Source organism: Nuphar pumila, chromosome 5, assembly GCF_984573655.1.
Source record: "Nuphar pumila chromosome 5, dmNupPumi1.hap1.1, whole genome shotgun sequence".
Taxonomy (NCBI): Eukaryota; Viridiplantae; Streptophyta; class Magnoliopsida; order Nymphaeales; family Nymphaeaceae; genus Nuphar; species Nuphar pumila.
In genome coordinates this window covers 23605018-23631347 of record NC_143253.1, presented here as the reverse complement: position 1 = coordinate 23631347, position 26330 = coordinate 23605018, and the positions used below count along the sequence as shown (strand labels likewise).

General features: G+C 37.1%; 2 protein-coding genes across 2 annotated transcripts; one reads left to right on the top strand and one right to left on the bottom strand.

The window, feature by feature from the left end:
* Window positions 1-8480, top strand: LOC149837126 (GDSL esterase/lipase At1g54790-like). Its single transcript, XM_090005837.1, has 5 exons — window positions 1-288; window positions 4148-4342; window positions 5556-5722; window positions 6573-6843; window positions 7466-8480. The coding sequence occupies exons 1-5, from the start codon at window positions 54-56 to the stop codon at window positions 7738-7740; spliced, it is 1143 nt and encodes a 380-aa protein (XP_089861963.1). The 5' UTR covers window positions 1-53; the 3' UTR covers window positions 7741-8480.
* LOC149837125 (UPF0603 protein At1g54780, chloroplastic-like) lies at window positions 8058-26330 on the bottom strand. Its single transcript, XM_090005838.1, has 3 exons — window positions 25807-26330; window positions 25332-25524; window positions 8058-8479 (listed from the first exon to the last, which is right to left on the bottom strand). The coding sequence occupies exons 1-3, from the start codon at window positions 26251-26253 to the stop codon at window positions 8232-8234; spliced, it is 888 nt and encodes a 295-aa protein (XP_089861964.1). The 5' UTR covers window positions 26254-26330; the 3' UTR covers window positions 8058-8231.

The following is a 26330-nucleotide window of genomic DNA, read 5'->3' as shown; positions in this document are numbered from 1 at the left end:
AAGGAAAAGAAAGGAAGATCCCGTTTGGTATCTGCACCAAAATCACACCATCCATGGCTCCCCACTTCCTCCACATCCAAGTATTCCTCACCATCTCCATATTTTCATCCACCATATGGGGGCTTGATCTGAACTTTCCTGCAGTATTCAACTTTGGAGACTCGAACTCAGACACGGGCAATCTGGTCGCTGGGCTCGGTGAGCACCTTGACCCACCAAACGGTGAAACCACCTTCAAGCACCCAGCTGGTCGCTTCTGTGATGGAAGGCTCATCATTGATTTCTTGGGTAATCTCGCATTTTGCTCTGAAACATTCTCTTCTCTTGCTTTAAACCTACCGTTAATCCATTAGTGGTTCGTTTGAATGCCGCTGGAAAATCATGAACTTCTCATTTTAGGATTTTTTAATATCTTCATGCTGGTAGGAACGCCGGAAATTCAGGGGATCTTTCTCTCTCTCTCTCTCTCTCTCTCTCTCTCTCTAGCAAAAGCAAGATAATCTAGCAAAATTGCATTATAGAACAATGCCGGTTCCCATCTTATCCGGTTTTTCTGGTTAAGGGTGAAAAACCGGTTAACTGGGCGGATCGAAACACCCCCTCAGATGGTGAGATTCCATGCCGTGAAAAAGTCTTCGGAGGTTTATGGGTTTTTGGCTTGTCACAAAGACACGTGGACATAAAAATGTCTGATACGGATTTGACGTGCAAGTTCAAAACTTTTTTGAAAAATAATTTTTAATTAATAAAACGAATTTTTAATATTTTAATATTGAAAACAGTTTTTATTGATATAATATTTAAAATAATTACAAATATTAAAATATTAGTTGTGCATGTCGTGTCGGTGTCAGTGTCCGTATTTTCTCGTGTCAGGGGGGGACACTCTACCAAAACGGCGTGTTGTTGTGACAGTTTTTTGGAGTTCATACTAGCGATAGGACAACCAAAGATCCAGATATTTCGAGATTTGTAACGGAATCCAAACATATTCTTACTTGCACGTACTGTTCAATTGTCATCTGGTTACCCATGTGGCCAGCATGGTCCTGTGTCAAGCTGATGACCCAGGATCAATCTCTCTGGCGCTGAAGGGCTGGTAGGAGTGTCAACGGGTTGGGTTTGCTTTGGACTCAGGTGGAACCAGACCCACACCTGATTTGAGATACTGATACCAAGTCCGGACGGGAGTCCAATCAGACCCACCATAAGATAAACCATACCCAGATTCTATAAGGATTACATAAACGAGACCCGGACCATACCCAGTAAAGTAATATTTTTGATCCTTTTTACATTGAAAAAAATCGGATATTAGTCAGAATTCAGGTCTGGTATGTAATTTCACAAACCATACCTGGCTCCATATATTAATGGGATCTGACCCAGATTGTAATTGGACCTTCTTATTTATTACCAAACCCTGACCCTATAGGGTTTAGTATGGGTCGGGTTTTGGGTGAAACCTGACCGATTGATTTTCAATTTTTTTTTATAACGAAAAAAAAAAACCCTCATTGAGAATTGGGTTGCTTATTGGGCCCACCTCCCTGCAAGGTAAAACTCGGGGTCGAGGACACAATGCCTTAAATAAGAAGGTCCAGTTACACATCATAGCCACTTGACTTTTTTATTGACTGTTTTACCCTTGTGTCGCCTAACAAAATAGGCTCATTGATCATGTAATTGTTGCCTAAAAAAATCAGGCGCCATGTTAGTTATCGCCTAGAAAAATCAGGCACAATGTCAGTTATTGCTCGGAAAAATCAAGCATCATGTAAGTTGTCGCCTGAAAAATCAGATGCCTAAATTTGTATGCGCAAAAGTGTCAAGTATATTTGTAATCTTTGTTATATTCTCTAACTTGCGGTTAGCTAAAAGAGTCATCTACGTTATTGTCCAAAAAAAGAAAAAATGATAATTTTCACTTGAATTTTTGGGGTTCATTGTGAGGGTGGGATCACCAAACATTTTAAACTTGGTGATGTAAACAAGTGTTATATCCAATTAGACTAACATGATCCCGATCCATTTATAGGGATACCAAGAGTTGGACCTATTCTTATCATGTTGGCTAGAACGTGGGTCTAGGTGGTTTTGGGTATTCAGTGAATCTTTATCCATATCTAATCGGACTTAGCCAAAGAATTTATAGCGCTTGAAGTCATACTTGGCCAAGTTGGACCTAGGCCCAAGACATGCACACCTCATTGTCTCTCCAACCTTTATTGCTTATGAATAATATAAATATGGGTTAATTTAATATTAAATTAGTTTTTAACATTAGATGGATTCAATCTTATTAAAATGACTAAAATACTTTTAAAAAAATGATATTTTTGTTAAAATGTATGGTTATTTTATTTAGCTTTATAGGTTTTTTGAGCTTGAAGTGAATTGAAAAGTCAAACACATTTCTTTAAAAAGTAACTTTATGAAGCTATCAAAGTTACATTTTTTAAATAAAAAAATGAACTTACATTTTTCAAAAATATCATTATTTTAAAAGTGTTTTAGTTATTTTAATAATATTAAATACAACTAGTTTAATGTTTGATTAACCCATATATAAAATATGTAATATCAGTTTATATAAAAATATGAAGGGCAAATATATGGTAAAGTGTACCATGATACCATATGGTGGTTTGCATAGATCTACCATCAAATGGTAAATCTAACCATATATATGTGTTTAACATTATTTATTTAGTATAAAAGAAGGTTTTAAAATGTTTAATACACCATAAGATTTCATTTTTTAAATGGCAAAAATCAAAGAGTAATTTAAAAACGACATAAAACATCATATTTGAGTCAACTTTAACACATCAAAACAATAAAAAGAATATGCTAACCATGATCCAATGGTTAGATTTTGCTTTTGCAGCCTAGATCTATGTAAATCAAGTGTGTATGTGGCACAAAAAAGTATGAAAAAAACTCTTTATCATGATAATATTGCAATCAAAACATGATCATTTTTAGAATAGGTGATAGCTTGAAAATATCATTTTCTTGGCAATAAAATCAACCTCTGAAAATATCACAACAAAATTAAAATATTTCCAAAATAACAGCATGTCTGTGACCATAAAGTACCTGCACACACACAAATTTGCTTTGCTAAAGTGAGTTTTGGATAGTTGTTTCTTTGTTAAGAAACATTCAAAACCCTTAAGTTCTTGGCCATGTATGTGTATGGTCAATCCGAATGTAGTCCAGGATTAGGGCTGTCAATGGGTCTGATCTATGTCTATCCAACACAACCCAAATCCAAATTTCTTGTGTCTATATATTTGAATCATAAAACTTCCCGTATTCATCTGTCCTAATGAGCCACCTGTTGAATAAATGGAATTGATGTTCAGCAAAAAAAAGTTCTGTATCCATCTGTCCTAATGAGCCACCAATTGAATCATTGGAATTTATGTTAGATCCCGGGAACCTATCATAAAAAAAAAATGACCAGAATATTAATTGGGTCAACATGAACCCAACCCTGAATAATATTCAGGTTAGGTTTATGGTATGATTTTTGTTGTATATCTGGCTGACCTGACCCAAGTAATTTATATGTAATTAAATAAAAGTATATCATTTAAACTTTTTTAATTGCACTGGTTGAGTTTGGGATTTCATTTTCTGTACAGGACATAACTTAATCTGAACCTCAACCCAACTACATGTTATCTGGCCAGGTTCGGTTGCATCCTCATCTGGTCTGTTGACATCTCTAACCTGGATCAAAACCTACTAAGGTTATACGTGGATAGACAATGCTGGCCAGATCCAGATCCGAATTATGATCCATCACCAGTGAGTCATTGTTCAACGTTAAAATTATGGCACCCTAACCAAGCCAATTACCACACTTGCCATTGAATGTAAGCAAAATAGGTCTCAGCATAACAATGTTGGTCCATGTTTCTGTTTCAGTCATGTCACTTAGCAATGTTATATAAGCAAGATAGAAACAGTATATCTGTTCAATGATACCCTTAGACCCTGGGTGTCTAATATTCATAGCTTCATGCATTGAATATATAGTTTTAGACCTGCTCAACATAAACTCAGGTCATTAGATGCATTAGTTGAAAGGAAATGAAATGTATATCAAAACACCCAGTTATCTACTTATTTTCAGGAGACACGTTCAACCTGCCGCTTCTCGATCCATACTTGGACTCGTTAGACCGGCCGGACTTCCGAAAGGGTTGTAATTTTGCAGCAGCTGGATCAACAATACTTCCGGCAACTCCATCAGCTGTTAGCCCCTTCTCATTTCGCATTCAAGTGGCTCAATTCATCAGATTTAAAGCAAAAGTTCTTGAATTGCAAGGTAAGGGTTTGTTACATAGAAAATATTCTACTAAGGGAATATAGTCATACTATGCGGTCATTCTAGACATAGCTTATATTGTCAAAAGAAAATTTGTAGGGTATGAAGGGCAATTTAGGCAATTCCAATTCCCTTCTTGTTTGCCAATAAACGAAAAATGAAAGAAAGTTTAACTTTGTAAAAATAAAGCAAAAAAAGGCAAATCAGAACCGGTTGATATTTGGTACTAATGAAGGTATGGAACTATTGAATAGTAATCACCTTTTCTTATTTTTTAGATGTTTTTGTAGGCCAGACCCCTATGGATGTGATCTACAAGATTGGTTTAGTAGAAAACAAATTTTGAATCATGTGAAACGTGACATCTAAGCAGCTTTTTTAAAGGCTAAAAATCAATGACCCGCAATGTAGCAAAATTTTATGACTCAAAAAATCAGATTTTTACATCTAAAAAGAAAAACATGATCCAAGGTTTGATCCTTAGCAAACGAACCATGCTAAACACATCTATGTGGTCATATTGAGCGGATACAGCTTGAACCTATGATTTCCAATTCAATAGTTTTGTACCTTCATTAATACTAAATATAAACCCAATTAGAACTATAAAATAAACATTTTATATATTTAAATCGATTAAAAATTTCAAAATTGAGATTCATTAAGAAAAAAATTGAGAATGTTTTTACAAGAAAAAACATAAGTTAACAATCTCCTTTAAATGGAAAATGCAAATATTACATTAAAACAATGTGAGACTAATATGAGAATTTCAAATCTCATGGCAGTTTCACATGGCAAAGTCTTTTTTTTTTAAGTCTTTCTATATAATATATAAAGAAATTCAACAACATTGGTGTTGCATGTATAGTAGCATATCCACCATTCTTCATATTGATGTTTTAATTGTAGACTTCTCTTATGCTCGCCCTTTTGCTTGTATTGAAGAAGAGATCACACAAAAAAGAAAAGAAAAAAGAGAAAAAAAACTGCACTTAGTTATTATTGTCACTCATAAGAAGATTAATGGATTGATTCATCCATCACCAGTTTTATTAAGGAGAACAAGTCAATGATACAGTTACTAGTTGAAAACAAACTATAATCATTCTGCAAATATGATAAAATTACAAAAAAATGGCTTTGGTTCTGTGCTAACTGCTATGGAGTTATTTTATTTTCTGCTGCTTATTTCCTTTATTTTTTACATTAGGTGGTAAATCTCAGAAGCTTATTCCAAAGGAAGAGATTTTCAATCAAGCCCTGTATATGTTTGATATTGGCCAGAATGATCTTGCTGGTGCATTTTATTCGAAGACCGAGGATCAAGTGATAGCATCCATTCCAACAATCCTCTCAGAATTTGAAGATGGAATTCAGGTACGGATCATCCTTCTTTTATGTTCTTATATGCAATTTGTCATGGATAGGTATATAAACAAGAGAAACTGAGCTGAGCTTTAGGTTGCTCAGCTTGGTTTATGACACTGAGCTTGTCGTCAACCTGCCCCAACAAGCTTAGTTTGTAAGAATGAATTTGACTTCTACAACCTCTATTTTCTGATAGACCGTTGAAAAAATACACTCAATTAACCCAATCTTGGAAAGTGAAAAAGATCACATCACGGACATACCTAACCAAGATGTCAATGGCTATAGAAATTTAAAAGGGTATATATATATATATATATATATATATATATATATATATATATATATATATATATATATATATATATATATATATATATATATATATATATATGAGAGAGAGAGAGAGCTTGGCGTTTCCTGAGTTTGGTTTGATTGCTTTTCACCTTAAGAATGAGTTCCAAAAAAGCTTTCAGTAAGCTGATATCAAGCTTCTGCAGCTTGATTTGATTACTGCCACTAATTGTGAAGGCAGCTCTATCTAATCAAGTTGGTTGGTATTCATGAAATTTGGATACAGAGAAGGCAATATTTTTCTTGCATTTATGAGAAAGCTTGTTTCCTGATTATTGCATAGACACTTGATTCTGGTCTGCGCAATCGTGTCAGATATTGGCAGTTCATTTCTAACGAAGCTTGCATACAGGTAAGCATATGATCAATATAGCAGAAATCTCATCGTAAGCATTTCGCAATTTTGGAAAAATAAAACTTGAGGCTTAACTCTTAGTCACTGCAGCCCTAAGATTTTAACTTCATTCTAAATTCTTTAAGCTTTCTTATTTTTTCCTTCATATAGGAGTTATACACCGAAGGTGCAAGGAGATTTTGGATTCATAATACTGGCCCTTTGGGATGCTTGGCTCAAAACATCGCAATGTTTGGAAAAGACCCACTGAAGTTGGATGAGCTTGGATGCCTAGTCTCTCATAACAGAGCTGCTAAGCTTTTCAATTTGCAACTCCATGCACTCACAACTAAATTGCAAGGACAATTCACTGATGCCAACTTGACATATGTGGATATCTACACTATCAAAGTCAACTTGATTGCAAATTTCTCCAGATATGGTAAGAGAAAATATTATCAGAATGAAAAGTTACAAAAGATGGGCCCTAGATTTTTGTAATCCAAGAATTGGGAGTATTCACATTTGGGATCATTGTTTATGCGTCTGGTAGTGCAGCCTACAACCAAATGTCCATGATGGTGCAGCCTTCCTTTTTTTCTTCTCCTTCTTTCTTCCTTTTCCCCACTTTATAGTCATGTATGTCTCAGTATGGAAGATTCATTACATCCATAAACATCTGCACCACATAACGAATAAAGTTTTTGCTTTTTGTTGTTTCTAAAATATGAAAATACTTTTTAAATAAATAATAACAACTAAGCAATTAAAGAAAGGTGGAAGCTTGATATTGGCTCTCCTACACAAGAATGCATTCATAAGAAATGGTTGCAACAGTTAAGAGTAGCATGTATTTTCGCTGATTGGAAAGTTTCCTGTGGACATAGGTAAATGTATTTATTGGTTATTAATGGGAGATTTGGTAACATATGTGACTGTGGAGTGGGAAAATCATTTTTTATGATTTCATGTGCATTTACTACTGTTTTTTAAGAAATCTTCTCTGTTTTTCTTCCTAATTTTTAGCATAATAATTTCTAAATTTTAGTTGAAAATTTTTCCAGGATTTGAACAGCCAATAATGGCTTGCTGTGGATATGGAGGTCCACCATTAAACTACGACAGCCGGATATCTTGCGGACGGACAAAGACCATAAATGGGAGCTTGGTGACAGCAACAGGATGCAGTGATGTCACTGAATATGTAAATTGGGATGGAATTCACTACACAGAGGCTGCTAACTTTCATGTTGCATCACGCATTCTTACTGGAAAATTTTCTGACCCACCATTTGCAGATAAAGTTCCATTTGTTCTGAAATTAAAGTTTCAGGCCTAGAAGCTACTTCATAATGCTCCTATTATGTAAAATGTTGATTCTCAGCCATACACATTGATGTTGTCCCATGGATTCTTTTTCCTCTAATTGGTTAATCTAGATGGAAATGCCCGTCTTTATTCACACACAAAAAGTTGAAAATACAAGTTGATTAAGTGCTGAATGATGACAATAGCATAAAATGCATACAACTTTGTGTTGAGTTGGATGATTTTGGCAATTCGATGTAGAGTTAATCTTCACATGCTTGAGCTCATACAGCATAACCGGCTCGGTGTCAGTTCAGTGATGTGTTAAGATATGCTGCACCAGTGTACATTAGGGTCACAAAAATATTTCCATAGAAATTCACCTGGCCATTCGTGTGTGCACAGCTGTGCACGCAAATGTATTATACATAGATTGTGCCGTGTTTGTAAATATATGCTCAATCATTTGCAATACATAACAATCTATACAAGGATCGACTCTTCTTGCAGCATGAAGCCTTACTATTTCTTGGACACATAGGCATAATATTGAGCCATTGGAACCACAAATGCAATTACAAGTAAACCTCCTACTACAAGAGTGAACTGCCCACGCTTCCCTTCAGTCTCTTCTCTAGTCTTAAAATTTGATTCTCTTTTGTTATCATTGAACTTTGGGCCACCTGGATCTGGCAAACCATCAATTGCAGCCACTAACCGCTTGGCACTACTAAAAATAGCTTCGTTGTACTTCTCATCGGTAGCTAGGACTGCATGCAAGAAGTAGAATAGATTAATCATCTAGCTGTCTATCTGTGTGTGTGAGATTATATATATATATATGTATATATATATATAGAGAGAGAGAGAGGACAACATTTAAATATATCTTTTCTCTAGGACGGTGGAGCAAAAGAAGAGAGAAAGCAAGGTAATAATTGAAGGAGAGTAGCCAGAATGGTGTCATAAACTACAAACCATCATCCAAAATGGTAATAGAATTTGGCAAACATAGTGCAGACATAGATATTGTATTCAATGAGTAATAGATATTTATTGTGATGATAATTGCCATAGTTTGCTTTCACTATCATCATTGTCAAGCCTTATCCCGGCTACATGTTAACCCATTTTAGCTAAGACCAGCCAAAAGCACGGCAGTGGGTTTAAAAAAATTGGTTAAATACTAGAAGATCATTGGTTTTTCTCCAACCAAGTTGAAGGGTGGTGCTTTTGATTCCACACACACACACAGATTAAATTATGAATTGCTACTGCAAGGTCAAATTTGCATATAATTTTCTGTTGACAAGATGGTTAGGGAATCCTGGAATTAAGATTTCAGACAAGTCATTTCCAACATATTATAATGCTTCATTCCATGCATAAGCTTCAGTAGGAATAAATGTACTCACATGCCTTGTCGATGTGGCACTTATTCATCAGACCAAATGATTAGTGGTGCACGAGGGAAGATCATGATTGCAGTAATAATGTTCATGCATATTAGATGTTACTGAAAAGGCACAGTCCTGTAAGGCATATGTTGAATGTTGAACCATGCAATAAGGTAAAGAATATACATGGGAAAAGAAATGGGACTTCTTCTTCACTTAGGTTTCAGGTAATTCAACAAATTCTCTGGTGTTCCTAAAGTACAGTTCTTCATTGAAGTACCTTGAGAATTTCATGGGAACAGCATGATATTCTAACCAATGGCAATTTCTTTCACACATAGGAAAAACAGAAAGCTGTTATATGTCATAGTGAAATCCAGAACAGTTAACAAGAATATATAGCATACATGAAGTGTCCAACTGTGATACTAAATATTCTAGTTATTTTTCTTCTCAAATGAACATATCATATACACCAAGGCTAAAAATTGATTGTGCTAAAGCCTAAAGGCTTTAGTAATCATTCAGGTAGCTAGAGAAGAATGTCACAAAAAAGGAAAAGAGAGAGATTATATAAACTAGAAAAGACAGATTGCTAATTGCAAGTGTCAAATAGAGGATGTTAAATTGTGTGTATATATATACACATATGGTGTGTACATGTATATATAACATATATATATATATATTTTTTGATGTATCTTTTTTTATTTCTTTATTTTTCTTTCTTTTTGTTTTATTTTATCTAGTTCTCTTTGAACTAGAAGTCTAGAACCTTGTTCTAGTTCACTTTTTGAACTAGAGTTTGACTAGTCAACACTAGTCAAAATGGCTCTTTTTGTGACCATTGGAGCTTGCTCCAATAGCTCTTTTGAGCTCTCCTTCTCTCCCTTTCTTTGTATATAAATAAGGGTGATCCCCTCTCAATGTAATTAAAGAATGCTTCTTGCCTTTTTGTGAGGTTTCAATAAATTATTATTTTTATGTAGTGTTTACCCTTTGTGGCATTTGTGAGGTTTCAATAATTTATTATTTTTACATATTGTGCACCTTGTATCCCTTTAGTGGCATTGTACTTGTGCACACTTCGTTTCATTACAGAGGACACATACATTGGTTACAACATTATCCATTTGGTTTGCCTCCATAAATTGGACTATAAAGGAAATAAATCCCAATGTACGTATATATTTTGTAAAAAGGGTAACCCATACTAGGGAAAACAGGCAGAAGCACAAAAGGTTGTTGGAATCCCAACGAAAGTGGATTACTTGCTTTCTATATCCTTGTGTACATGCATTTACTAACTTTAATAAAGAACAATTATGTAGCTATAACATATGTCAAAAGTGCCATCATGTAGGAAGTGTTACCAAATCTAAATATCTTTTACCTCAACACTGTTCAGATCATGGTGCTGCATTAAAATCATTCAAGAGATATCCAGCCATGATATGATCTTATAATTAATTAGAAGGGTCCACAGAAATTAAGATGCACTTGATAATCCAAATAACTAGAATTGTTCCATTGGGACAAAGTTGAGAATCCAAATAGGTAATACAACAGCTATTCCTAACAGAGGACCTTGAAAGCTGGTTATACTATAGCAATGAAAGTACGTAATTGATTCTGTAAAATAGCAGGCTCTTAAAGTCAAGTTTTTGCATTACAATATTTCCTCATAAGCAACAAATCAATCTCCTAAGTAAGCCAATCTGTACTGAAAAATGATAATTAACAAGATATGATCAGCAGCATCCAACAATAATCCATAGAAAATTCTATACTAAATATCCTTTCAGCCTTCAGTTGGTGCTGAACTTGACAAGTTCATTATAAATCACCTTAACAAGAACAGCCTTGATGGAAATTATATTCATAAAAATTTCCGTGCTTGTATCATTCATCTCAACAATAATGAAATGGTTTCTAGAAACATCAAAGTGTTAAAGAACTGAACTGCTATTTTAATTCAACTATCAAAAAAAAATTCCCTTTACCACGAGATAAAAGTTGCTGAAGGGGGTTCAAATCTCAACTGTCCGGAAAAACATGGTGGCAATGATAGGATAGGATGCTTTGTGTGAAGCACAACATTTAATTATATTACATATTACACTATGGAGTTGTTAAAAAAGGGGGGATTCCCAATTTTTTCTAAGATCCCCTTTTGTCCTATTCACGTCATACATCTCCTTTATTTGCCCAGTCAATTATGATGATTCATAATTGTGATAATAATTGTTATCAATTTTTGGCATGCAACAAAACAACAAGAACTTGTTGACCACCAAAGATAGAGTAGAATCATATTGCTTACGTAAGTATGATATGTTTCAACTGAATGGTGTTTCTTACATCAGTAAAACTTCATACGAGCCAGAGACTCTCATGTCCACCCAGGATGATTTTAATAGTAGCAAAGGTACCAGCTTTCAAAATGATTGCAAATAATTCAGTGGTATGGAATCATGGTAGCAGCAGAAGGGGGGAGCTGGCTGTTCCAAGCAGGTGCATGAACAAAATCATGCCCTAGTTAATTTGAAATATACACACATATGTATATGTGTATGCATGCCTATGTATACATACATACACACATACACACAAGTTTGTGTGTGTATAATTTTAGTAAGACATATAACTAAGGAGGCAACACAAGCTTTTCCTTGTATAGAACTTGCTTTGCTCCTTATTCATTTCCAAGTGTCCCTATTTCAGAATTGAGGCCCACTTTCAAAAGGATCATCTCTCATAATCAAAGAGTGTTCTTGAAAGAACACAGTATACAAGAGAGTATCTTGTTAGCTTATGAGATGGTTGATAGTATGGATAATGGTCGAAAACCTAGTTTTTTGTTCAAGACTGATTTGGTGAAGATGCGTGATAAGGTGAGTTGGGAATTTTTAGAGAGACCTCTAGAATTTTTTGGATTCAACGTATTATGGTGTGTGTCAAATCTCCAAAATTTGCTATGTTAATGGAAATCTAGTTCTAGAATTGTATAGCTCCAGGGGAATTCACCAGGAGATCCTTTGTCTCCCTATCTCTTTCTCATAGTCATGGGGAGTCTGTCGAGAAGATTTCAGTTTGAAGAAGATCATGGTAATATAGTACCCTACAGTATTCAATCCTTCAAGTGGAGTCAATCATTTTATATAGATGATGCCTTCTTTTCTTAAAAGACAAAGGAAAGTCTATGGAAAACTTCTTGAATGCGGCTTGAGATTTTGAGGTGATCTAACTTCCTAGTTAAAATAAAGAGAAGTCTAGCATTGTTCTTTTCCAAGTGTGTCTGTCTAGAGTTAAACAAGTGGCAAAACTATATCATTGGTGCCAGGATAAGCTTCCCATCAAATATTTGGGTCTCCCAATTTTCTTAGGAAGATTAAAGGACTTATGTCAACCATTGGTTTCAAAATTTCAGAATCAGTTTGAATTCTGAAGTGGGCATATGCTGTCTATAGCAGGCTGTTTAGCATTGATCAAGGCAGTCATAGATTCATTTCCCACATTTTGGATGATGTGTTTTAAGTTGCTGGAAGCGATCATTTTACAATTGGTGGCTATTATGCTTTTCAGGTTCTTATGGAATGGAACAGAAAATAATAATTAGATTTATCTTTTCAATTGGCTTAAGATTTGTCTCCCATGTGAAGAGAGAGGACTTGGTTTGTGAAAAGTTGAAGAGGCTAACCTTGCTTTGCTAGCCAAATTGAGATGGACTCTTTGCTGTGAAAATCACAAACCCATGGACTGAATTGATTAACAGAAAATACCTCCATCATAATTCCTCTATCTTTTGAGTGAACGGTTTCTCTTGGATCCTGGGACTGGAAATCAGTCAAGGTAAGCTTTAATATTGTGGAAGGAGGTAAATGGAAGTCAGGGAATGGAATAGTGTGGAATGGAAAGTGATCCACGGGCTGGACACTTTCCATTGATCAGACTTATTGAAGACCGAATCACAAAAAAATTATATAAGTCCATGAGACATATATATGTTGCAAAAAGTCTATACTAATCAAGAGGAAAATTGGTTCCTCCTAACTATCCATATGGTGTGGACAATGCTGATCTTTTATGTTTCAGGCAATGTTTGGTAAATCAGACACCATAAATGTGTTCAGCATAATACATTTGCTAGGAATCAGTTGTTGGATCATGATTTGTCGATGAAAAAATGTGATTTTATAAGCCTTTAAATTTATAAAATTTTTAGTCGCCAATTTTTTAAGCCTTATAAAAGCCTTCTCACATGTCATAACCAGATTATCCAAAAGTCTAATCCTATTAAAGAGGCCATGTGGTTAGATTCTAGAAAAAGAAATAAAACTTGAAAATTTAAGAATGTGAGGAAGAACCATGGTTGCCAGTAGAGGAAGCGGGAGCGGGAAGCGAGGCATTTTCAAAATTTTAGGAAGCGGGAAGCGTGGGACTACTTATGAGCGAATTAGGAAGCATCTCGGAAGCGACCTAGGAAGTGAACCAGAAGTGACCTAGGAAGCGACCTAAGAAGTGAGGGGGAAGTGACAAAAGAGAAAAAATAAAATAAAATAAAATAAAATAAATGGGGGAAGCGAGTTTCTTATAAAAGGGAAGCGTGCTTCCCAGCGCGTTTCAAAAGCGCAACATTTCGCGCTTCCTCAGTTACTTAGGCGTTTTTGGTAACTCTGGGAGGAACCAATCACTCCTAATCATGGTAACACTTTGCATTGTTTAATTTTTTTTTTGCATACCCCTAACTATGTTCGAGACACGTGTATGGGGTGGTGGTGGAGCAGATCAATTGTTACGGCATTTATCAGAGGAGATTAATACCCAAGCAGATTGTTCTTCCTATGTACAAGCTAACCTGGGTGAAATAGCATGTGCCAAGAGCAACCATCACTCTTAGGATGCAGTGCAGGACAGACTTGGTGACTCTGTCTTGAATTATTTTCATTGGTAGCATATTTATAATGTGAACTACAGTGTGAAAAGCCTCTGTTAATAAATAAGTAGGAATACATCCTTCATCCATCATCGCGAAAGCACTCTCAACAATATGTTTGTGCTTTCGCTCAACAAGGCCATTCTGTTGGGGCGTTCGAGGACATGATACTCTTTGATTGATCCCATTCATCTTAAGATATTCAATAAAATCATTAGAAGAGTATTCACCCCCGCCATCACACTGGAAATTCAAGATGGACAAAAAGAATTGATTTTGAACCATAGCATGAAAATTTTTTAATATGCCAAAAACATCATGCTTATGTTTTGTGAAATATATCCAAGTGTATCGAGAAAAGTTAGCAATAAATATCATATAGAAACGACTTCCAGAAGATGAACATTTAGGAGTTGAACCCCATACATCAGAGTGAATAATCTCAAAAGATCTAGAAGTTCTTTTATTATTGAAAACAAATGGAAGTACATGACTCTTGGATACTTACAACTATGACAAACTTGAATATGAAAATCCTGACTCACTAGAAATTGAAATCAACTTATTAGAAACAAGCTTTCTAATAAAAGATCCATTGCAATGTACAGAGGACTATGCCAAATATTAGAATCACCCGACATTGACTCATTGACAAAACATGAAGACAAAATAAGACTCTTGGACTGTTGCAAGATTTTATTAAATCTAGCCACAAGAACTTCCTTGAAGATGTACATAGTTTTTCGCCTTTGTCCTTCAATGTACGTACTTTTCATGTGAAGATCCTTCATATAAACGGAAGAAGGGGTAAAAACAACACATGAATTGGTATCAACAACCGACTTAGAGATAGACACTAGGTTCTTTTGAATATTTGGGACAAGAAAAACATTTGATAATTAGAGACTAGTGGAAAACATGAGAATAAAAACCTTTCTAGTGTGAGTAATGGAGTGGCGAGTTTCATCTCCAGTAATGACTTTATCATTTCCAACATAAGGAATCAAGTTTCAAAATTTACCTACATCTCCAATAATATGATTGGAGACTCCTGAATTGACATACCAAACACCCTGTTTATTTTGCTTTAAATTGAGCCCTGCAAGTGCTGCCAATAGCAGTTGTCTATCCACCGATGTCTGAGACTTTGAACTTGCCTCTACTACTCCCACTTTATATGTTGGTTTTCCTTGATTTTTAGCTTTTAAATTATATACGAGATTATCTCTTTCTTTACATGGCCTAACTTTTTGTAAATATAACATTTGGGATTCTTTTTCCTTAATTTGTCAGAGGTGAAACATTTGTAAGTGGAAGTAGACATCGACCTCCCTAGTTCCCAAATCTATAACGACCCCAATTTATCCCTGTGAAAAGTGATTTTTTTTTAAACAATTGAGGAAACCAAACCCAAGAATCTGAGGCCTCAAAGATTTAACAACTATCAAACCACAAGTTATATACATTGAATCAACAAAAGAATAACCAACTTTATTAACCAATAAAATGAATGTCATAGAACAAAAATAATTAAAGTATGTAATACAGAGCCGCACTGTCAAAAAATATCATAAACAAGTCACGTGAACTTGCAGGCTCCATGTGGCAGTCACCCCCATCACTAAACTCTTGGTCCTGAAAACATTTTGAAACATCGGCTAAGAACCAGAGATTCTTTGTACGAATTCTTCTAATAATCTAAGTAGAAAAAAAATCATAAACCAAATTCATGCATAAATTCAGAGGAATATAACAACAATTTCATAATAAATTTATCATTCAAACATTTTAAACAAGTATCATGCAATAACAATCTTTATATGAGACAAAATAAGTAAGAATGCATGAACTGATGTAGAATAGTAAATATGTATGAATAGCTTATAAAGATATTATCAGAGTTTTTTTTTTGCATGCATGTCTCTATTATATGCATACAATTTTAGTTTCACTTTTCATTAAACCCACAGATACTCAAAACGAGCACAATTTTCGAAGTCCAAGATAGGTTCTCAGTGGTAACTTAACACAATTTATATTTTATTATTGTGTTCCACACTTGTTTCTCGACTGATATCAGGAATCAATACCATTCAATGGAACATTATAAATCAACATCTAATGTCGGGACATGAGGAAAATTAACATTTACTAATGTCACTTTCTTGGTATATCAATAATAACAAGTGTGTTAACAACACCCCCAGGCAAAGTGGCTAAAATCTCCCTAAAACTGTGGTCGGGAGGTGAACCACCACATCGAGTTCAGGGGCACAAACGCACACAAAGTTTTAGTATCCTCACGGTTTCCCCAAAATCACCATCAAAATTCTCACACTGTGAAAGAGATATCTAGGAAGAAAATTGATTACATTATTCATCTCTTTTAACTTTTTAACAAAATAAAGTTCTTCGAAAGAATTGTTTTGCAAATCAACATGCAAAACCCAACTCGAGACCTGGCACACTATCATTTTAACAGTGCAGTTAAATTAAAAAACCAATAATTTCATAATGAATTTTTCAATGCATAAAAACATATTTTGGAGCAACACATGCTCCTGGCCCACATAGCCTACAGTGGTTCACGTCTGACTACCAATGCATTTTATGCAAAATCCCTAGTGAACATGCACAAACAGTTGTTCAAAACATGTCCATAATGCATATTTAATTACACACAACGAGAATGTACATATAAGACAATTTGCATATGCATGTGAACAAATGCTTACAACATACATTTTTCATGATCCATTTTATGCATAAGCTCTCACACTTGCACATGGTCATATTCATGCATACAATAAATTTCATAATTTTCCATGCATATGACATAAACACTTGCAACATAATGATTGAATGATTACATATTCAATACAAGTACTCTGTAGTACATACAATTCAAATATGAACATAATTACATTATTCAGAAAACATGACATACCAAACTGATCAAAATCCTCGTACCACATATCATGGAAATCGAGTCAGCTTGCACAAGAGTCAAGTAGGGCAGATCTGGTTCAGATTTACTGGACCAACTCCAACCAACAGACCGCGTCTATGCCGCAGCACAACACGCAAGACAGCATACTGCCGTTGGGCATAGGCATGTTGTTGGCTGCATGTTTTTACTACAAAAACATGTGGCTGCAAGCTTTGGACAACGGAAAGTGTTGCACAAAAATTGTGCAGCACTACCCTGCCCTACAATAACCCACAAAAGCATATAAGTACCACATATATATAACAGCATTTTAGAACATATAGCAGCATTGAGAACAAATTAGTATTCAGCCTAATCATGACAGCATATAGAAAATATTCCAACATAATGCTAACATAGATCAACAACCACGATCTTAAGGTTGTTTCGATGACAACCCATATGGCAGCATCAAACAACTTGATGCCGACCATATTATAGATAAAACAGAACATCGACAGCCTACTCATGACCCTCACAGAGGTCGAATTAATGAAATCAGGAAATAAACAACAAATTTAATGAAATCAATACTAATCGGGCATAACCAGATTTTTGTCTTGTTTCTATATGTTAACAACCAATTGATTTCCTGTGTCAAAATATTTTCTGGACAGCCTCACATAGGTTGGCTAGAGGTATGAATCCATAACCAACCCGACAACAGCCTGTATATGTACCCTGGACAAATCTGAACTAGATCTGTCCACATAAAGTGAATCGGCAGATCTGTTCAGATCTGCATGTGTATAGCAGCAGATCTGAACCATGTTGTCTATATGCAAACATCTGCAGATTTGTCCAAATCCACCTGTGTAAATACACTAGTTTTGGACCAGATCTGTCTACAAGAGATAAATCGACAGGTATGTCGAAATCTGCATGTATAAACACAACAGATCCGATCCAGATCTGTCCATAAGCAACAGTCTGCAGGTCTGTCCAGATCTACATGTGTAAACACAGTAGATCTGGATCAGATTTGTCTATATGCATGGGCAAAACAAATTTGACCCATATAAAACTTCCAGAAAATATACTAAACAACAAATATTTATTAACTAAGGACTATATACACATATACAGCCATAAGCATATGAAACATAATATGCATATATTTTTCCAATACATGATTATGCCATACAATAAAACCAAATCAGCAGATGCATGCACAATAGGCAGACTTGAACAAAAATATAAATTTTAAAAGTAGGAATAGGAAATACATAGATCTGAATTTTTATTCATCACCCATTTGCCTATGCATAATATATATTCATATGCATAAGGAAAATCGTTAACATGTATTACATACGTGTTTAGTTTCAAAACAAGAAAATTGACTACTATAGAATCGAGATCACACATATTTTCAAAATTGGATACTTTAGGAAAATCAACCAAAACATGAAATAAACTTGTCACTCTATATAATACATCCCTAAGGAGACCGATTACTATTGCCAATGGATCCCAAGAGGCAGTTGATGGCATTGGAGAAGCTCAATTCCTCGATAACAAGAGAAAAGGAGAAGTCCTCTATATGCCCTCTCTCACTTCAAACCTCTTATCCGTCAACAAAATCACCCAGACCCACAACTGCAATGTATATTTTCTCCTACTAACGTGATCTTCCAAGACCGAATGACAAGATGATTGGTGAAAGACATGAAGTTTGTGGCCTATACCTACTCAATCAAGACAGTAAGGCCCTCACATCTAACAACGAAAGCATTAATAAGAAGTTGTGGCACTCTAGACTCGGGCACTTGTTTGACAAAGCCCTAAATAAGCTTTTACCTAACGCTTGTTTTGACTCTAAATCTTGCGATGTGTGTCGTTATGCTAAATTAACGCATGATCCTTTTTCCCAATCTGAAAGAGCATCTAAGAAGCCCTTCGACCTGGTTCACTCTAATGTGTGGGGCCCTGCCCCTTTCTAATCTTATTTGGGATTTATGTACTATATCACTTTCACTGATGATTACTCCAAAGCCACATGGGTCTATCTTATGTTATTTAAAGAGGAAGTCCTAAGACACTTCAAGGATTTTGCCACCCAGTTTGGCTCAATGATCAAAACCTTGAGAACCGACAACGGAACCGAATACATCAACCACCAATTCGATGAGTTTGAACAAAGTCATGGAATCACTCATCAGACTACATGTGTCGGAACTCCTCAGCAAAATGGAATCACGGAATGAAAAAACAGGCACCTCCCAGAAGTTTGTTATTTCAGTCAAATATGTCCAAAGAGTTTTGGAGTGATACGGTCCTAACTGCATGTTACCTCATAAATTGTCTAAAAGGAGAAATTCAATATGAAGTCTCCCCTAGAGGTCTTAAAAGGGACAAAAGTATCCCTCAACCACTTGAAATCCTTCGGTTGTGTCATTTATGTGATTATCCTTCCTCAACATTATGATAAACTAAGTCACCGAACCACCAAGTGTGTTTTCTTAGGGTACTCATCCACCACTAAGGGGTACAAATGTTACGATTGAAAAAGGTGCATAGGATCTGACCCGATCCATGTACCCAATCCATGTAACATGTAACGTAACCATGTAACTATTTTTACATTTATCGGGTCTGGATACACCAGACCCGGACCCATACTGTAATGTAACTTAAATACACAAGTTAGGTCACGATTTCATTTACTGAAATCGTGACAGTCGTAATTGCTCTCTCTCTCTCTCTTCTCTTTCTCAACGCAGGTGCAGTGCAGAGGAAAACTTTCATGGTATCAGAGCTTAGATCCATCTAGGGGTTGAAGAGGATTCCAAAGGTGCGACATATCAAAGGTTTGAGGTTTCGTTCATCTCCCATCTTCTTTTCTTCTTCAGATTTTTTTCTTCTTCAAAATAACGGAATAGGAAGAAGGGTGTCCTGTCCTCACACCCCTCAACAAAATGGAATTGCTGAACGAAAACACAGGCATATCGTTGAAAGTGCCATGAGTATGCTTCATGACATCAATCTTCCCATCAACCTCTGGACAGAAGCTTTTCATTCTGCCGTGCATGTGATAAATAGACTGCCTATGGTTGTTCTGGAAAATAAGTCTCCTTATCACTGTCTTTTTGGAACTCATCCTAGTTATTATGATCTGCGTGTTTTTGGATGTGTCTGCTATGTACATATCGATCAGTCCCTGAGAAACAAGTTTCAAGACAAGGCCCAAAAGTGCAGATTTGTGGGATATGCAGATGACTACAAAGGATATAGGTGTTATGATCCCACCAACAAACGCATCAGAACCTCAAGAAACGCTGTCTTTGATGAACAAAATTTTGATCACGGAGCTGACACAACGAATATGCCAACTGAAATTTATTATCCTTGGCTGAGCTCAGAACTTTTTGCTGGCTCCAATGAAGCATGTTCCTCAGACTGTGTGCAACAAGAAGAAAAGGTGTTTGAGAACACTGGGACGTCGGGGTCACAGAATGCAGAGGAAGTACCGGGCAGATATAAAGGTATTGTCTGTTCTAGACAGAGACCGACAACATCAAGCCATTCAGATCATGTCTCAGTCACCAATCATGTGCCTTCTCATACTCTTGCAGCCAGAAAATCAAACCGCATACGACATCCTATTGACAGGTGGGTCAGTTATAACAACTTCTCCTTAGATCTTCAACTGTTTTTAACTGCCATCAATAAGGACGAAGAGCCCATCATGTATTATCAGGCAACCGCTTCTATGAAATGGGTAGAAGTCATGAATGATGAAATGCAAGCCTTGCATGAATGTGGAACATGGGAAGTTGTTCCCAGACCACCTGATAAAAATGTTGTCGGATGCAAATGGGTCTACAAAATCAAGTACAAGCCAGATGGAACCATTGAACGTTATAAGGCAAGGCTTGTAGCAAAAGGATTCACTCAAGAAGCAGTGCAAGACTATGATGAGACTTTTAGTCTAGTTGTAAGAATGGGAACGATTCGAATCATCATCTCCCTGGTTGTTGAACATGGATGGAAGTTGAGTCAGCTTGATGTAAAAAATGCATTCTTACATGGGAATTTGAAGGAAGAAGTATACATGGAACAACCCCCTGGATATCAAGAACAAAATTGTAAAACCCATGTATGCAAGCTAAAAAAAGTCATCTACGGCCTGAAGCAAGCATCTCGCTCTTGGTTTGATAGCTTCTCGCTAGAGATTCAGAAACATGGATTTTCACGTTCCATGCTGGACCACTCATTATTTATTTTTAAAAGACCGCCTGTGACCACTCTATTATTAATTTATGTCGATGATATTATCATCACAGGAAACTCTGCGGACCACATCCAAGAAATAAAAGACTTATTAGGTCAAAGGTTCAAAAAGAAAGATCTTGGAATTCTACGTTATTTTCTTGGTGTAGAAGTTGATAACCAGGCTCATGGCTTGACACTCACTCAACACAAGTACATTGTAGACGTTCTCAGCAAGGCAGGCATGAAAGACTGCAAACCTCTGGGAACTCCGAGTGTACTTCATCAAAAACTTAGCGCTCATGATGGAGATCTGTGTGATGACCCCACCAGGTATCGTAGCATAATAGGAATGTTACAATACCTCACATTCACTAGACCTGATATTGCTTATTCAGTCAATCAAGTGTCTCAATTTATGCATGCGCCACGTACTGGACATATGGAAGCAGTCAAGAGGATCCTTCGATATCTAAAAGGGACTATTGGAGATGGATTGATATATTTACCACAGTCATATGGCCAAGACGAGCACGAAATTAGTGTATATTGTGATGCAGACTGGGCAGGGGATCCTGACGAACGAAGATCTACATCACGATATTGTGCCTTCATTGGAAGAAATTTAGTCTCTTGGAGCAGTAGAAAACAAAAAGCTATCGCTAGATCAAGCACTGAGGCTGAATATAGATCCATGGTTGTTGCCACTGCCGAAGTCACATGGATCAGGCATCTTCTAACTGAAGTAGGAGAAAAGATCTCCCACACTACCTTGCTCTGTGACAATCAAAGTGCCATCAACATGTATTTCAATCCAGTACATCACAGTCGTGCCAAGCACATTGAGATTGACCAACACTTTGTGAGACAGAAGGTTGAAGAAAAAGAGATTGAGCCTGAGTTTGTCAGCACTGAAAGACAGGTTGCAGACATATTTACCAAAGGGTTAACCAATGACCGCTTTTGGATGCTTAAAAGCAACTTGTTCATGGTTCAAAACCATAATCAACTTGAGGGGGGGTGAAAAAGGTGCATAGGATCTGACCCGATCCATGTACCCAATCCATGTAACATGTAACGTAACCATGTAACTATTTTTACATTTATCGAGTCTGGATACACCAAACCGGGACCCATACTGTAATGTAACTTAAATACACAAGTTAGGTCACGATTTCATTTACTGAAATCGTGACAGCCGTAATTTCTCTCTCTCCCCCTCTCTCTCTCTCTCTCTTCTCTTTCTCAACGCAGGTGCAGTGCAGAGGAAAACTTTCAACAATCCCATTAAAAGAAAGATGTACATTTCCAGGGACGTCAGTTTTGAAGAAAGTACACCCTATTGTTCAAACTTGGAGTCACTCACGGCTCTGACTCAAGGGAAGACATTTGGTGATCTCGTGCTACCTAACATAATCACCCTAGATGACATCCTTACCATCTCTATTAGGCAAGGTCTCAGAGAAGGGTTAACAGATCTTCAAACCTAAAGCAACCTCACGGCCCCTGAGATAAATGACGCCCCTCTCAGACGATCTGAGAGACTCACCAAACCTCCTCAAAGGTATGATAACTTCGTAACTTTTCAAGACTGTAAGTACCCTATAGAGGAGAACATATCCTATGGTCACCTGCCCAGAGGATTAATTGCCTTTCTTGGCTCCATCTCTTCTCACCAAGAGTTGAAGAACTTTAAAGAGGCCATGGAATCCCCTCAGTAGAGGAAGACCATGGAGGAAGAACTATCTGTTGTAGACAAAAATCAGACTTGGAACATTGTTTCTCTACTGAAAGTAAAGAGGCTAGTCCGATGTCGATGGACTTATAAGATAAAAGATAGGAGTGGTGGTACCCTTGAGCGATACAAGGCGAGATTGGTAGCCAAGGGCTTTACTCAGTCTCAGGGAATTGACTACCAAGAAACATTTGCTCCCTTTGCCAAGATGAGCACTTTACGTGTATTACTATCCATCGCATGCAATTACAACTGAGACTTGTACCAACTACATGTAAAAAATACATTTTTACAAGGTGATCTCGAGGAGGAAGTTTATATGAACCTATCTCCAAGGTACCCACAAAAAGGAAACTCAAATGTTGAATGTAGGCTAAAAAAGGCCATATATGGCCTAAAGCAATCCCCTCACACATGGTTCGCCAAGCTAAGCTCAATGCTCATCAAGAAAAACTTTCACAAAAACACTCCTAACAACACCTTGTTTGCCAAGAAGAACGGACCATCTACATTCATGATACTTGTCTATGTGGACGACATTATAATCAAGAATGATAAAAAAGAAATCCATAACCTCAAGGATTATATCCATCAGGTGTTTGACATCAAGGACTTGGGAAAATTGAAATACTTCCAGGGTATCGAAGTCTGCCATTCTAAGAAAGGCATGTTCCTCTCTTAAAGGTAATATGTCCTAGACCTCCTCAAAGAGACTGGTAAGACCGGAGTCAAGCCCATCAATACCCCCGTTGAACCCAATCAATGGTGAAGGAGAACCTCTCAAAGATATTGAATTAACCAAAAAACCATCGGCAAACTCATCTATCTTACAGTTACCAAACCTGATATCACTCAACTCACATCGTAAGTCTTGTGAGCCAATTCATGCATGCCCCAAAATTGCACCACATGAATGCAGTGGAACGCATACTAAGATATATTAAAAAGACTCCCAGGCAGGGGATATGGATGAAGAGAAATGGACACCACGAAGTTGAGGGATACTCCGATACAAGATTGGGCTCGAAGTCACACAGACAGAAAATCTACTATGGGGTATTGTGTACAGGTGGGAGAAAACCTAACATCATGGAAAAGCAAGAAACAGAGTGTCATCTCCCACTCAAGCGCTGAAGCAGAATATCAGGCAATGACTACCACCACATGCAAACTCATATGGACGAAGTCTTTACTTAACGAGATGGGATTTGAGGTCAGCACACCAATGAGAATGCATTGCGACAATTAGATAGCCATATAGATAGTTGTCAATTCAGTCTTTCATGAAAAGACCAAGCACATAGAAATAGATTGTCCCTATATCGAAGACAAAGTCCAGGCTAAGGAGATATGCACACCCTTCACTAAAAGCTCATACCAACTTGCAAATATCTTCACAAAGATGGTTCCAAAAGCTCAACTTTATGACGTCCTAACCAAGTTGGGTTTTGTCTCTATCTTCTCTCCAACTTGAGGGGGAGTGTTGGATATATCGGACAGCTCAAGCATCGTCCCTCTATGGCAGGCCATCCTCCCACTTTAGCAGGTGATCATCTCCTACAGAAAGTCCTCTTCAGCCTTATCCACCATCCCAGGAAAGGTACTATGCAAGGAAGGTGGATCTCCCTATCCCACGGAAGTCCCCATCCAAGGAAGGTGTATTGATGGATTTCTTTAGACCTGATTTTAAGGAAACCTGTAAGGCAGATCCTATCCAGCTGAGGATCTATGTATACGGGCTGTATTCACAGCCTCCATGTATCATTTTTCTTGCTCATAGTGAAGGTGTATGGGGTGACCTACAGTGGAGGTAGGCCGTAATGGCTGAACCACGTTAATCCTTCTTCTTCCTCTTCCTCTTCCTCTTCCTCTTCCTCCTTCCTTTATCTCCTCTTCCCTCTCTCTGTTCTTAACAATAAACCACCAGACTGGTTTCCTTCATATTTATCTATTTGATTGTAATGCTGATCTTGTGAACTGGTAGGTGTCTGCCAAACCCCAGCTTGCTAATCCCAAAAAAAAAGTGCCCAAATTTCAGACTGCCAACTTAAATTCTCCCCTAGATGCCGCTTACTATCATCAAAAGAGCTCGTCGAGAGAGAGAGAGAGAGAGAGAGAGAGAGAGAGAGAGAGAGAGAGAGAGAGAGAGAGAGTACATGAAAGCAAAATGATAACTGTTTGTATTAAAAGGTTAGCAAGCATCATTAGGAAAAATAGATCTAATATAGTAGAGCATTGATTCAGAAGTAAAAAAAAAAGGTGTTCCTCAGCATCGAACATAAAATCACTTAATGCAATTTGAGGCAGAGATTTGCCATTTCATATAGCATAACACATGCAATTAAAAAATTACCAGGCAAGTTTTCTGATACAGTAGAATCGAGAACACTCTCCCCCACTGCTTGAATAAACTTGGGCCCACCAGTGATAGCTCCTTCTTTCTGACTTGTGACTAGAACAACCAGCCCTTTACTATCGCCCTCCTCAATTGTGGGATACCAGCGCTCTAGCACTTGGTCAGCAAACTCAAAAGCATCAGCTTTGCTCTGCAAACATAAATTTTCTCCGTAAGAGATTGCTCTTTAAGCATGCAGACCAACAATATTTTCCCAAGCACGAACTCTAGCTTTCTAAGCATGCAGTCCAACATTCTCATCATTTTTTTTTCGAAATCGGAAACAACAAAAATTCAATGCCACCGAGTTCTCTTACCATCCAAAATTGTATTATTGAGACGATGGATTGAGTGTTTTACAATAACGAATCAATAGAATAAATGGTACCAAATTCGCAACAATAGCAGTTCTTCCATTCTGAAAGGCACTCACCGTGAGTTTGCGCACGGTGACGAAATTGATGTGGAAATTCTTCCTCGACTCCATATCAGAGAGAAGATTCTTCAGATCAGACTTGGTGACTCTACTCAGCACGCCGGCATCATCGACGACGTACGAGTCGGTTGGCGGGCCGCCATTGAGGACGTCGAACTCGGATGCTAGCGCAGTTTCAGAAGGCAGGACAGGGCAGAAGCTGATGGCCAGAGAGAGAGCAAGTGCAGCTAGGCCATGGTTGATATTTGAGAACCAAGTTTTGGGGTGAAATTGTGGCAATCCCAATGTGGGCAGGAGTGGTTTTTCACTAGAGGTGATGATGGCCTTGCACAAAGAGATCTGAGGTGATTTTCTGTGTTGTAGCGAGGGTGGGGAGAAGGGTTTGGAGAAGAGGGGTTTGGGGTTGAAGAGAGAAGAAGGGGAGAAGATGGCGGTCGTCTCCATGTTGGTGGAACCGTGGAAGACAAGAGGAGGGTTGAGGGGTGATGGTTTCTGATGGGGAGTGTTGCTCCCTCCTGATG

What these genes read in the sequence shown, in the direction of transcription:
- LOC149837126 (XM_090005837.1), top strand. Translation starts at nt 54, where the DNA reads ATGGCTCCCCACTTCCTCCACATCCAAGTATTCCTCACCATCTCCATA. An exon ending in AATTTGAAGATGGAATTCAG is followed by an intron (nt 5,723 to 6,572) that starts GTACGGATCATC and finishes TCCTTCATATAG; the next exon opens with GAGTTATACACCGAAGGTGC. An exon ending in TGCAAATTTCTCCAGATATG is followed by an intron (nt 6,844 to 7,465) that starts GTAAGAGAAAAT and finishes AAATTTTTCCAG; the next exon opens with GATTTGAACAGCCAATAATG.
- LOC149837125 (XM_090005838.1), bottom strand. Translation starts at nt 26,253, where the DNA reads ATGGAGACGACCGCCATCTTCTCCCCTTCTTCTCTCTTCAACCCCAAA. An exon ending in TCACCGTGCGCAAACTCACG is followed by an intron (nt 25,525 to 25,806) that starts GTGAGTGCCTTT and finishes TTATGTTTGCAG; the next exon opens with AGCAAAGCTGATGCTTTTGA. An exon ending in TGTATCAGAAAACTTGCCTG is followed by an intron (nt 8,480 to 25,331) that starts GTAATTTTTTAA and finishes TCTTGCATGCAG; the next exon opens with TCCTAGCTACCGATGAGAAG.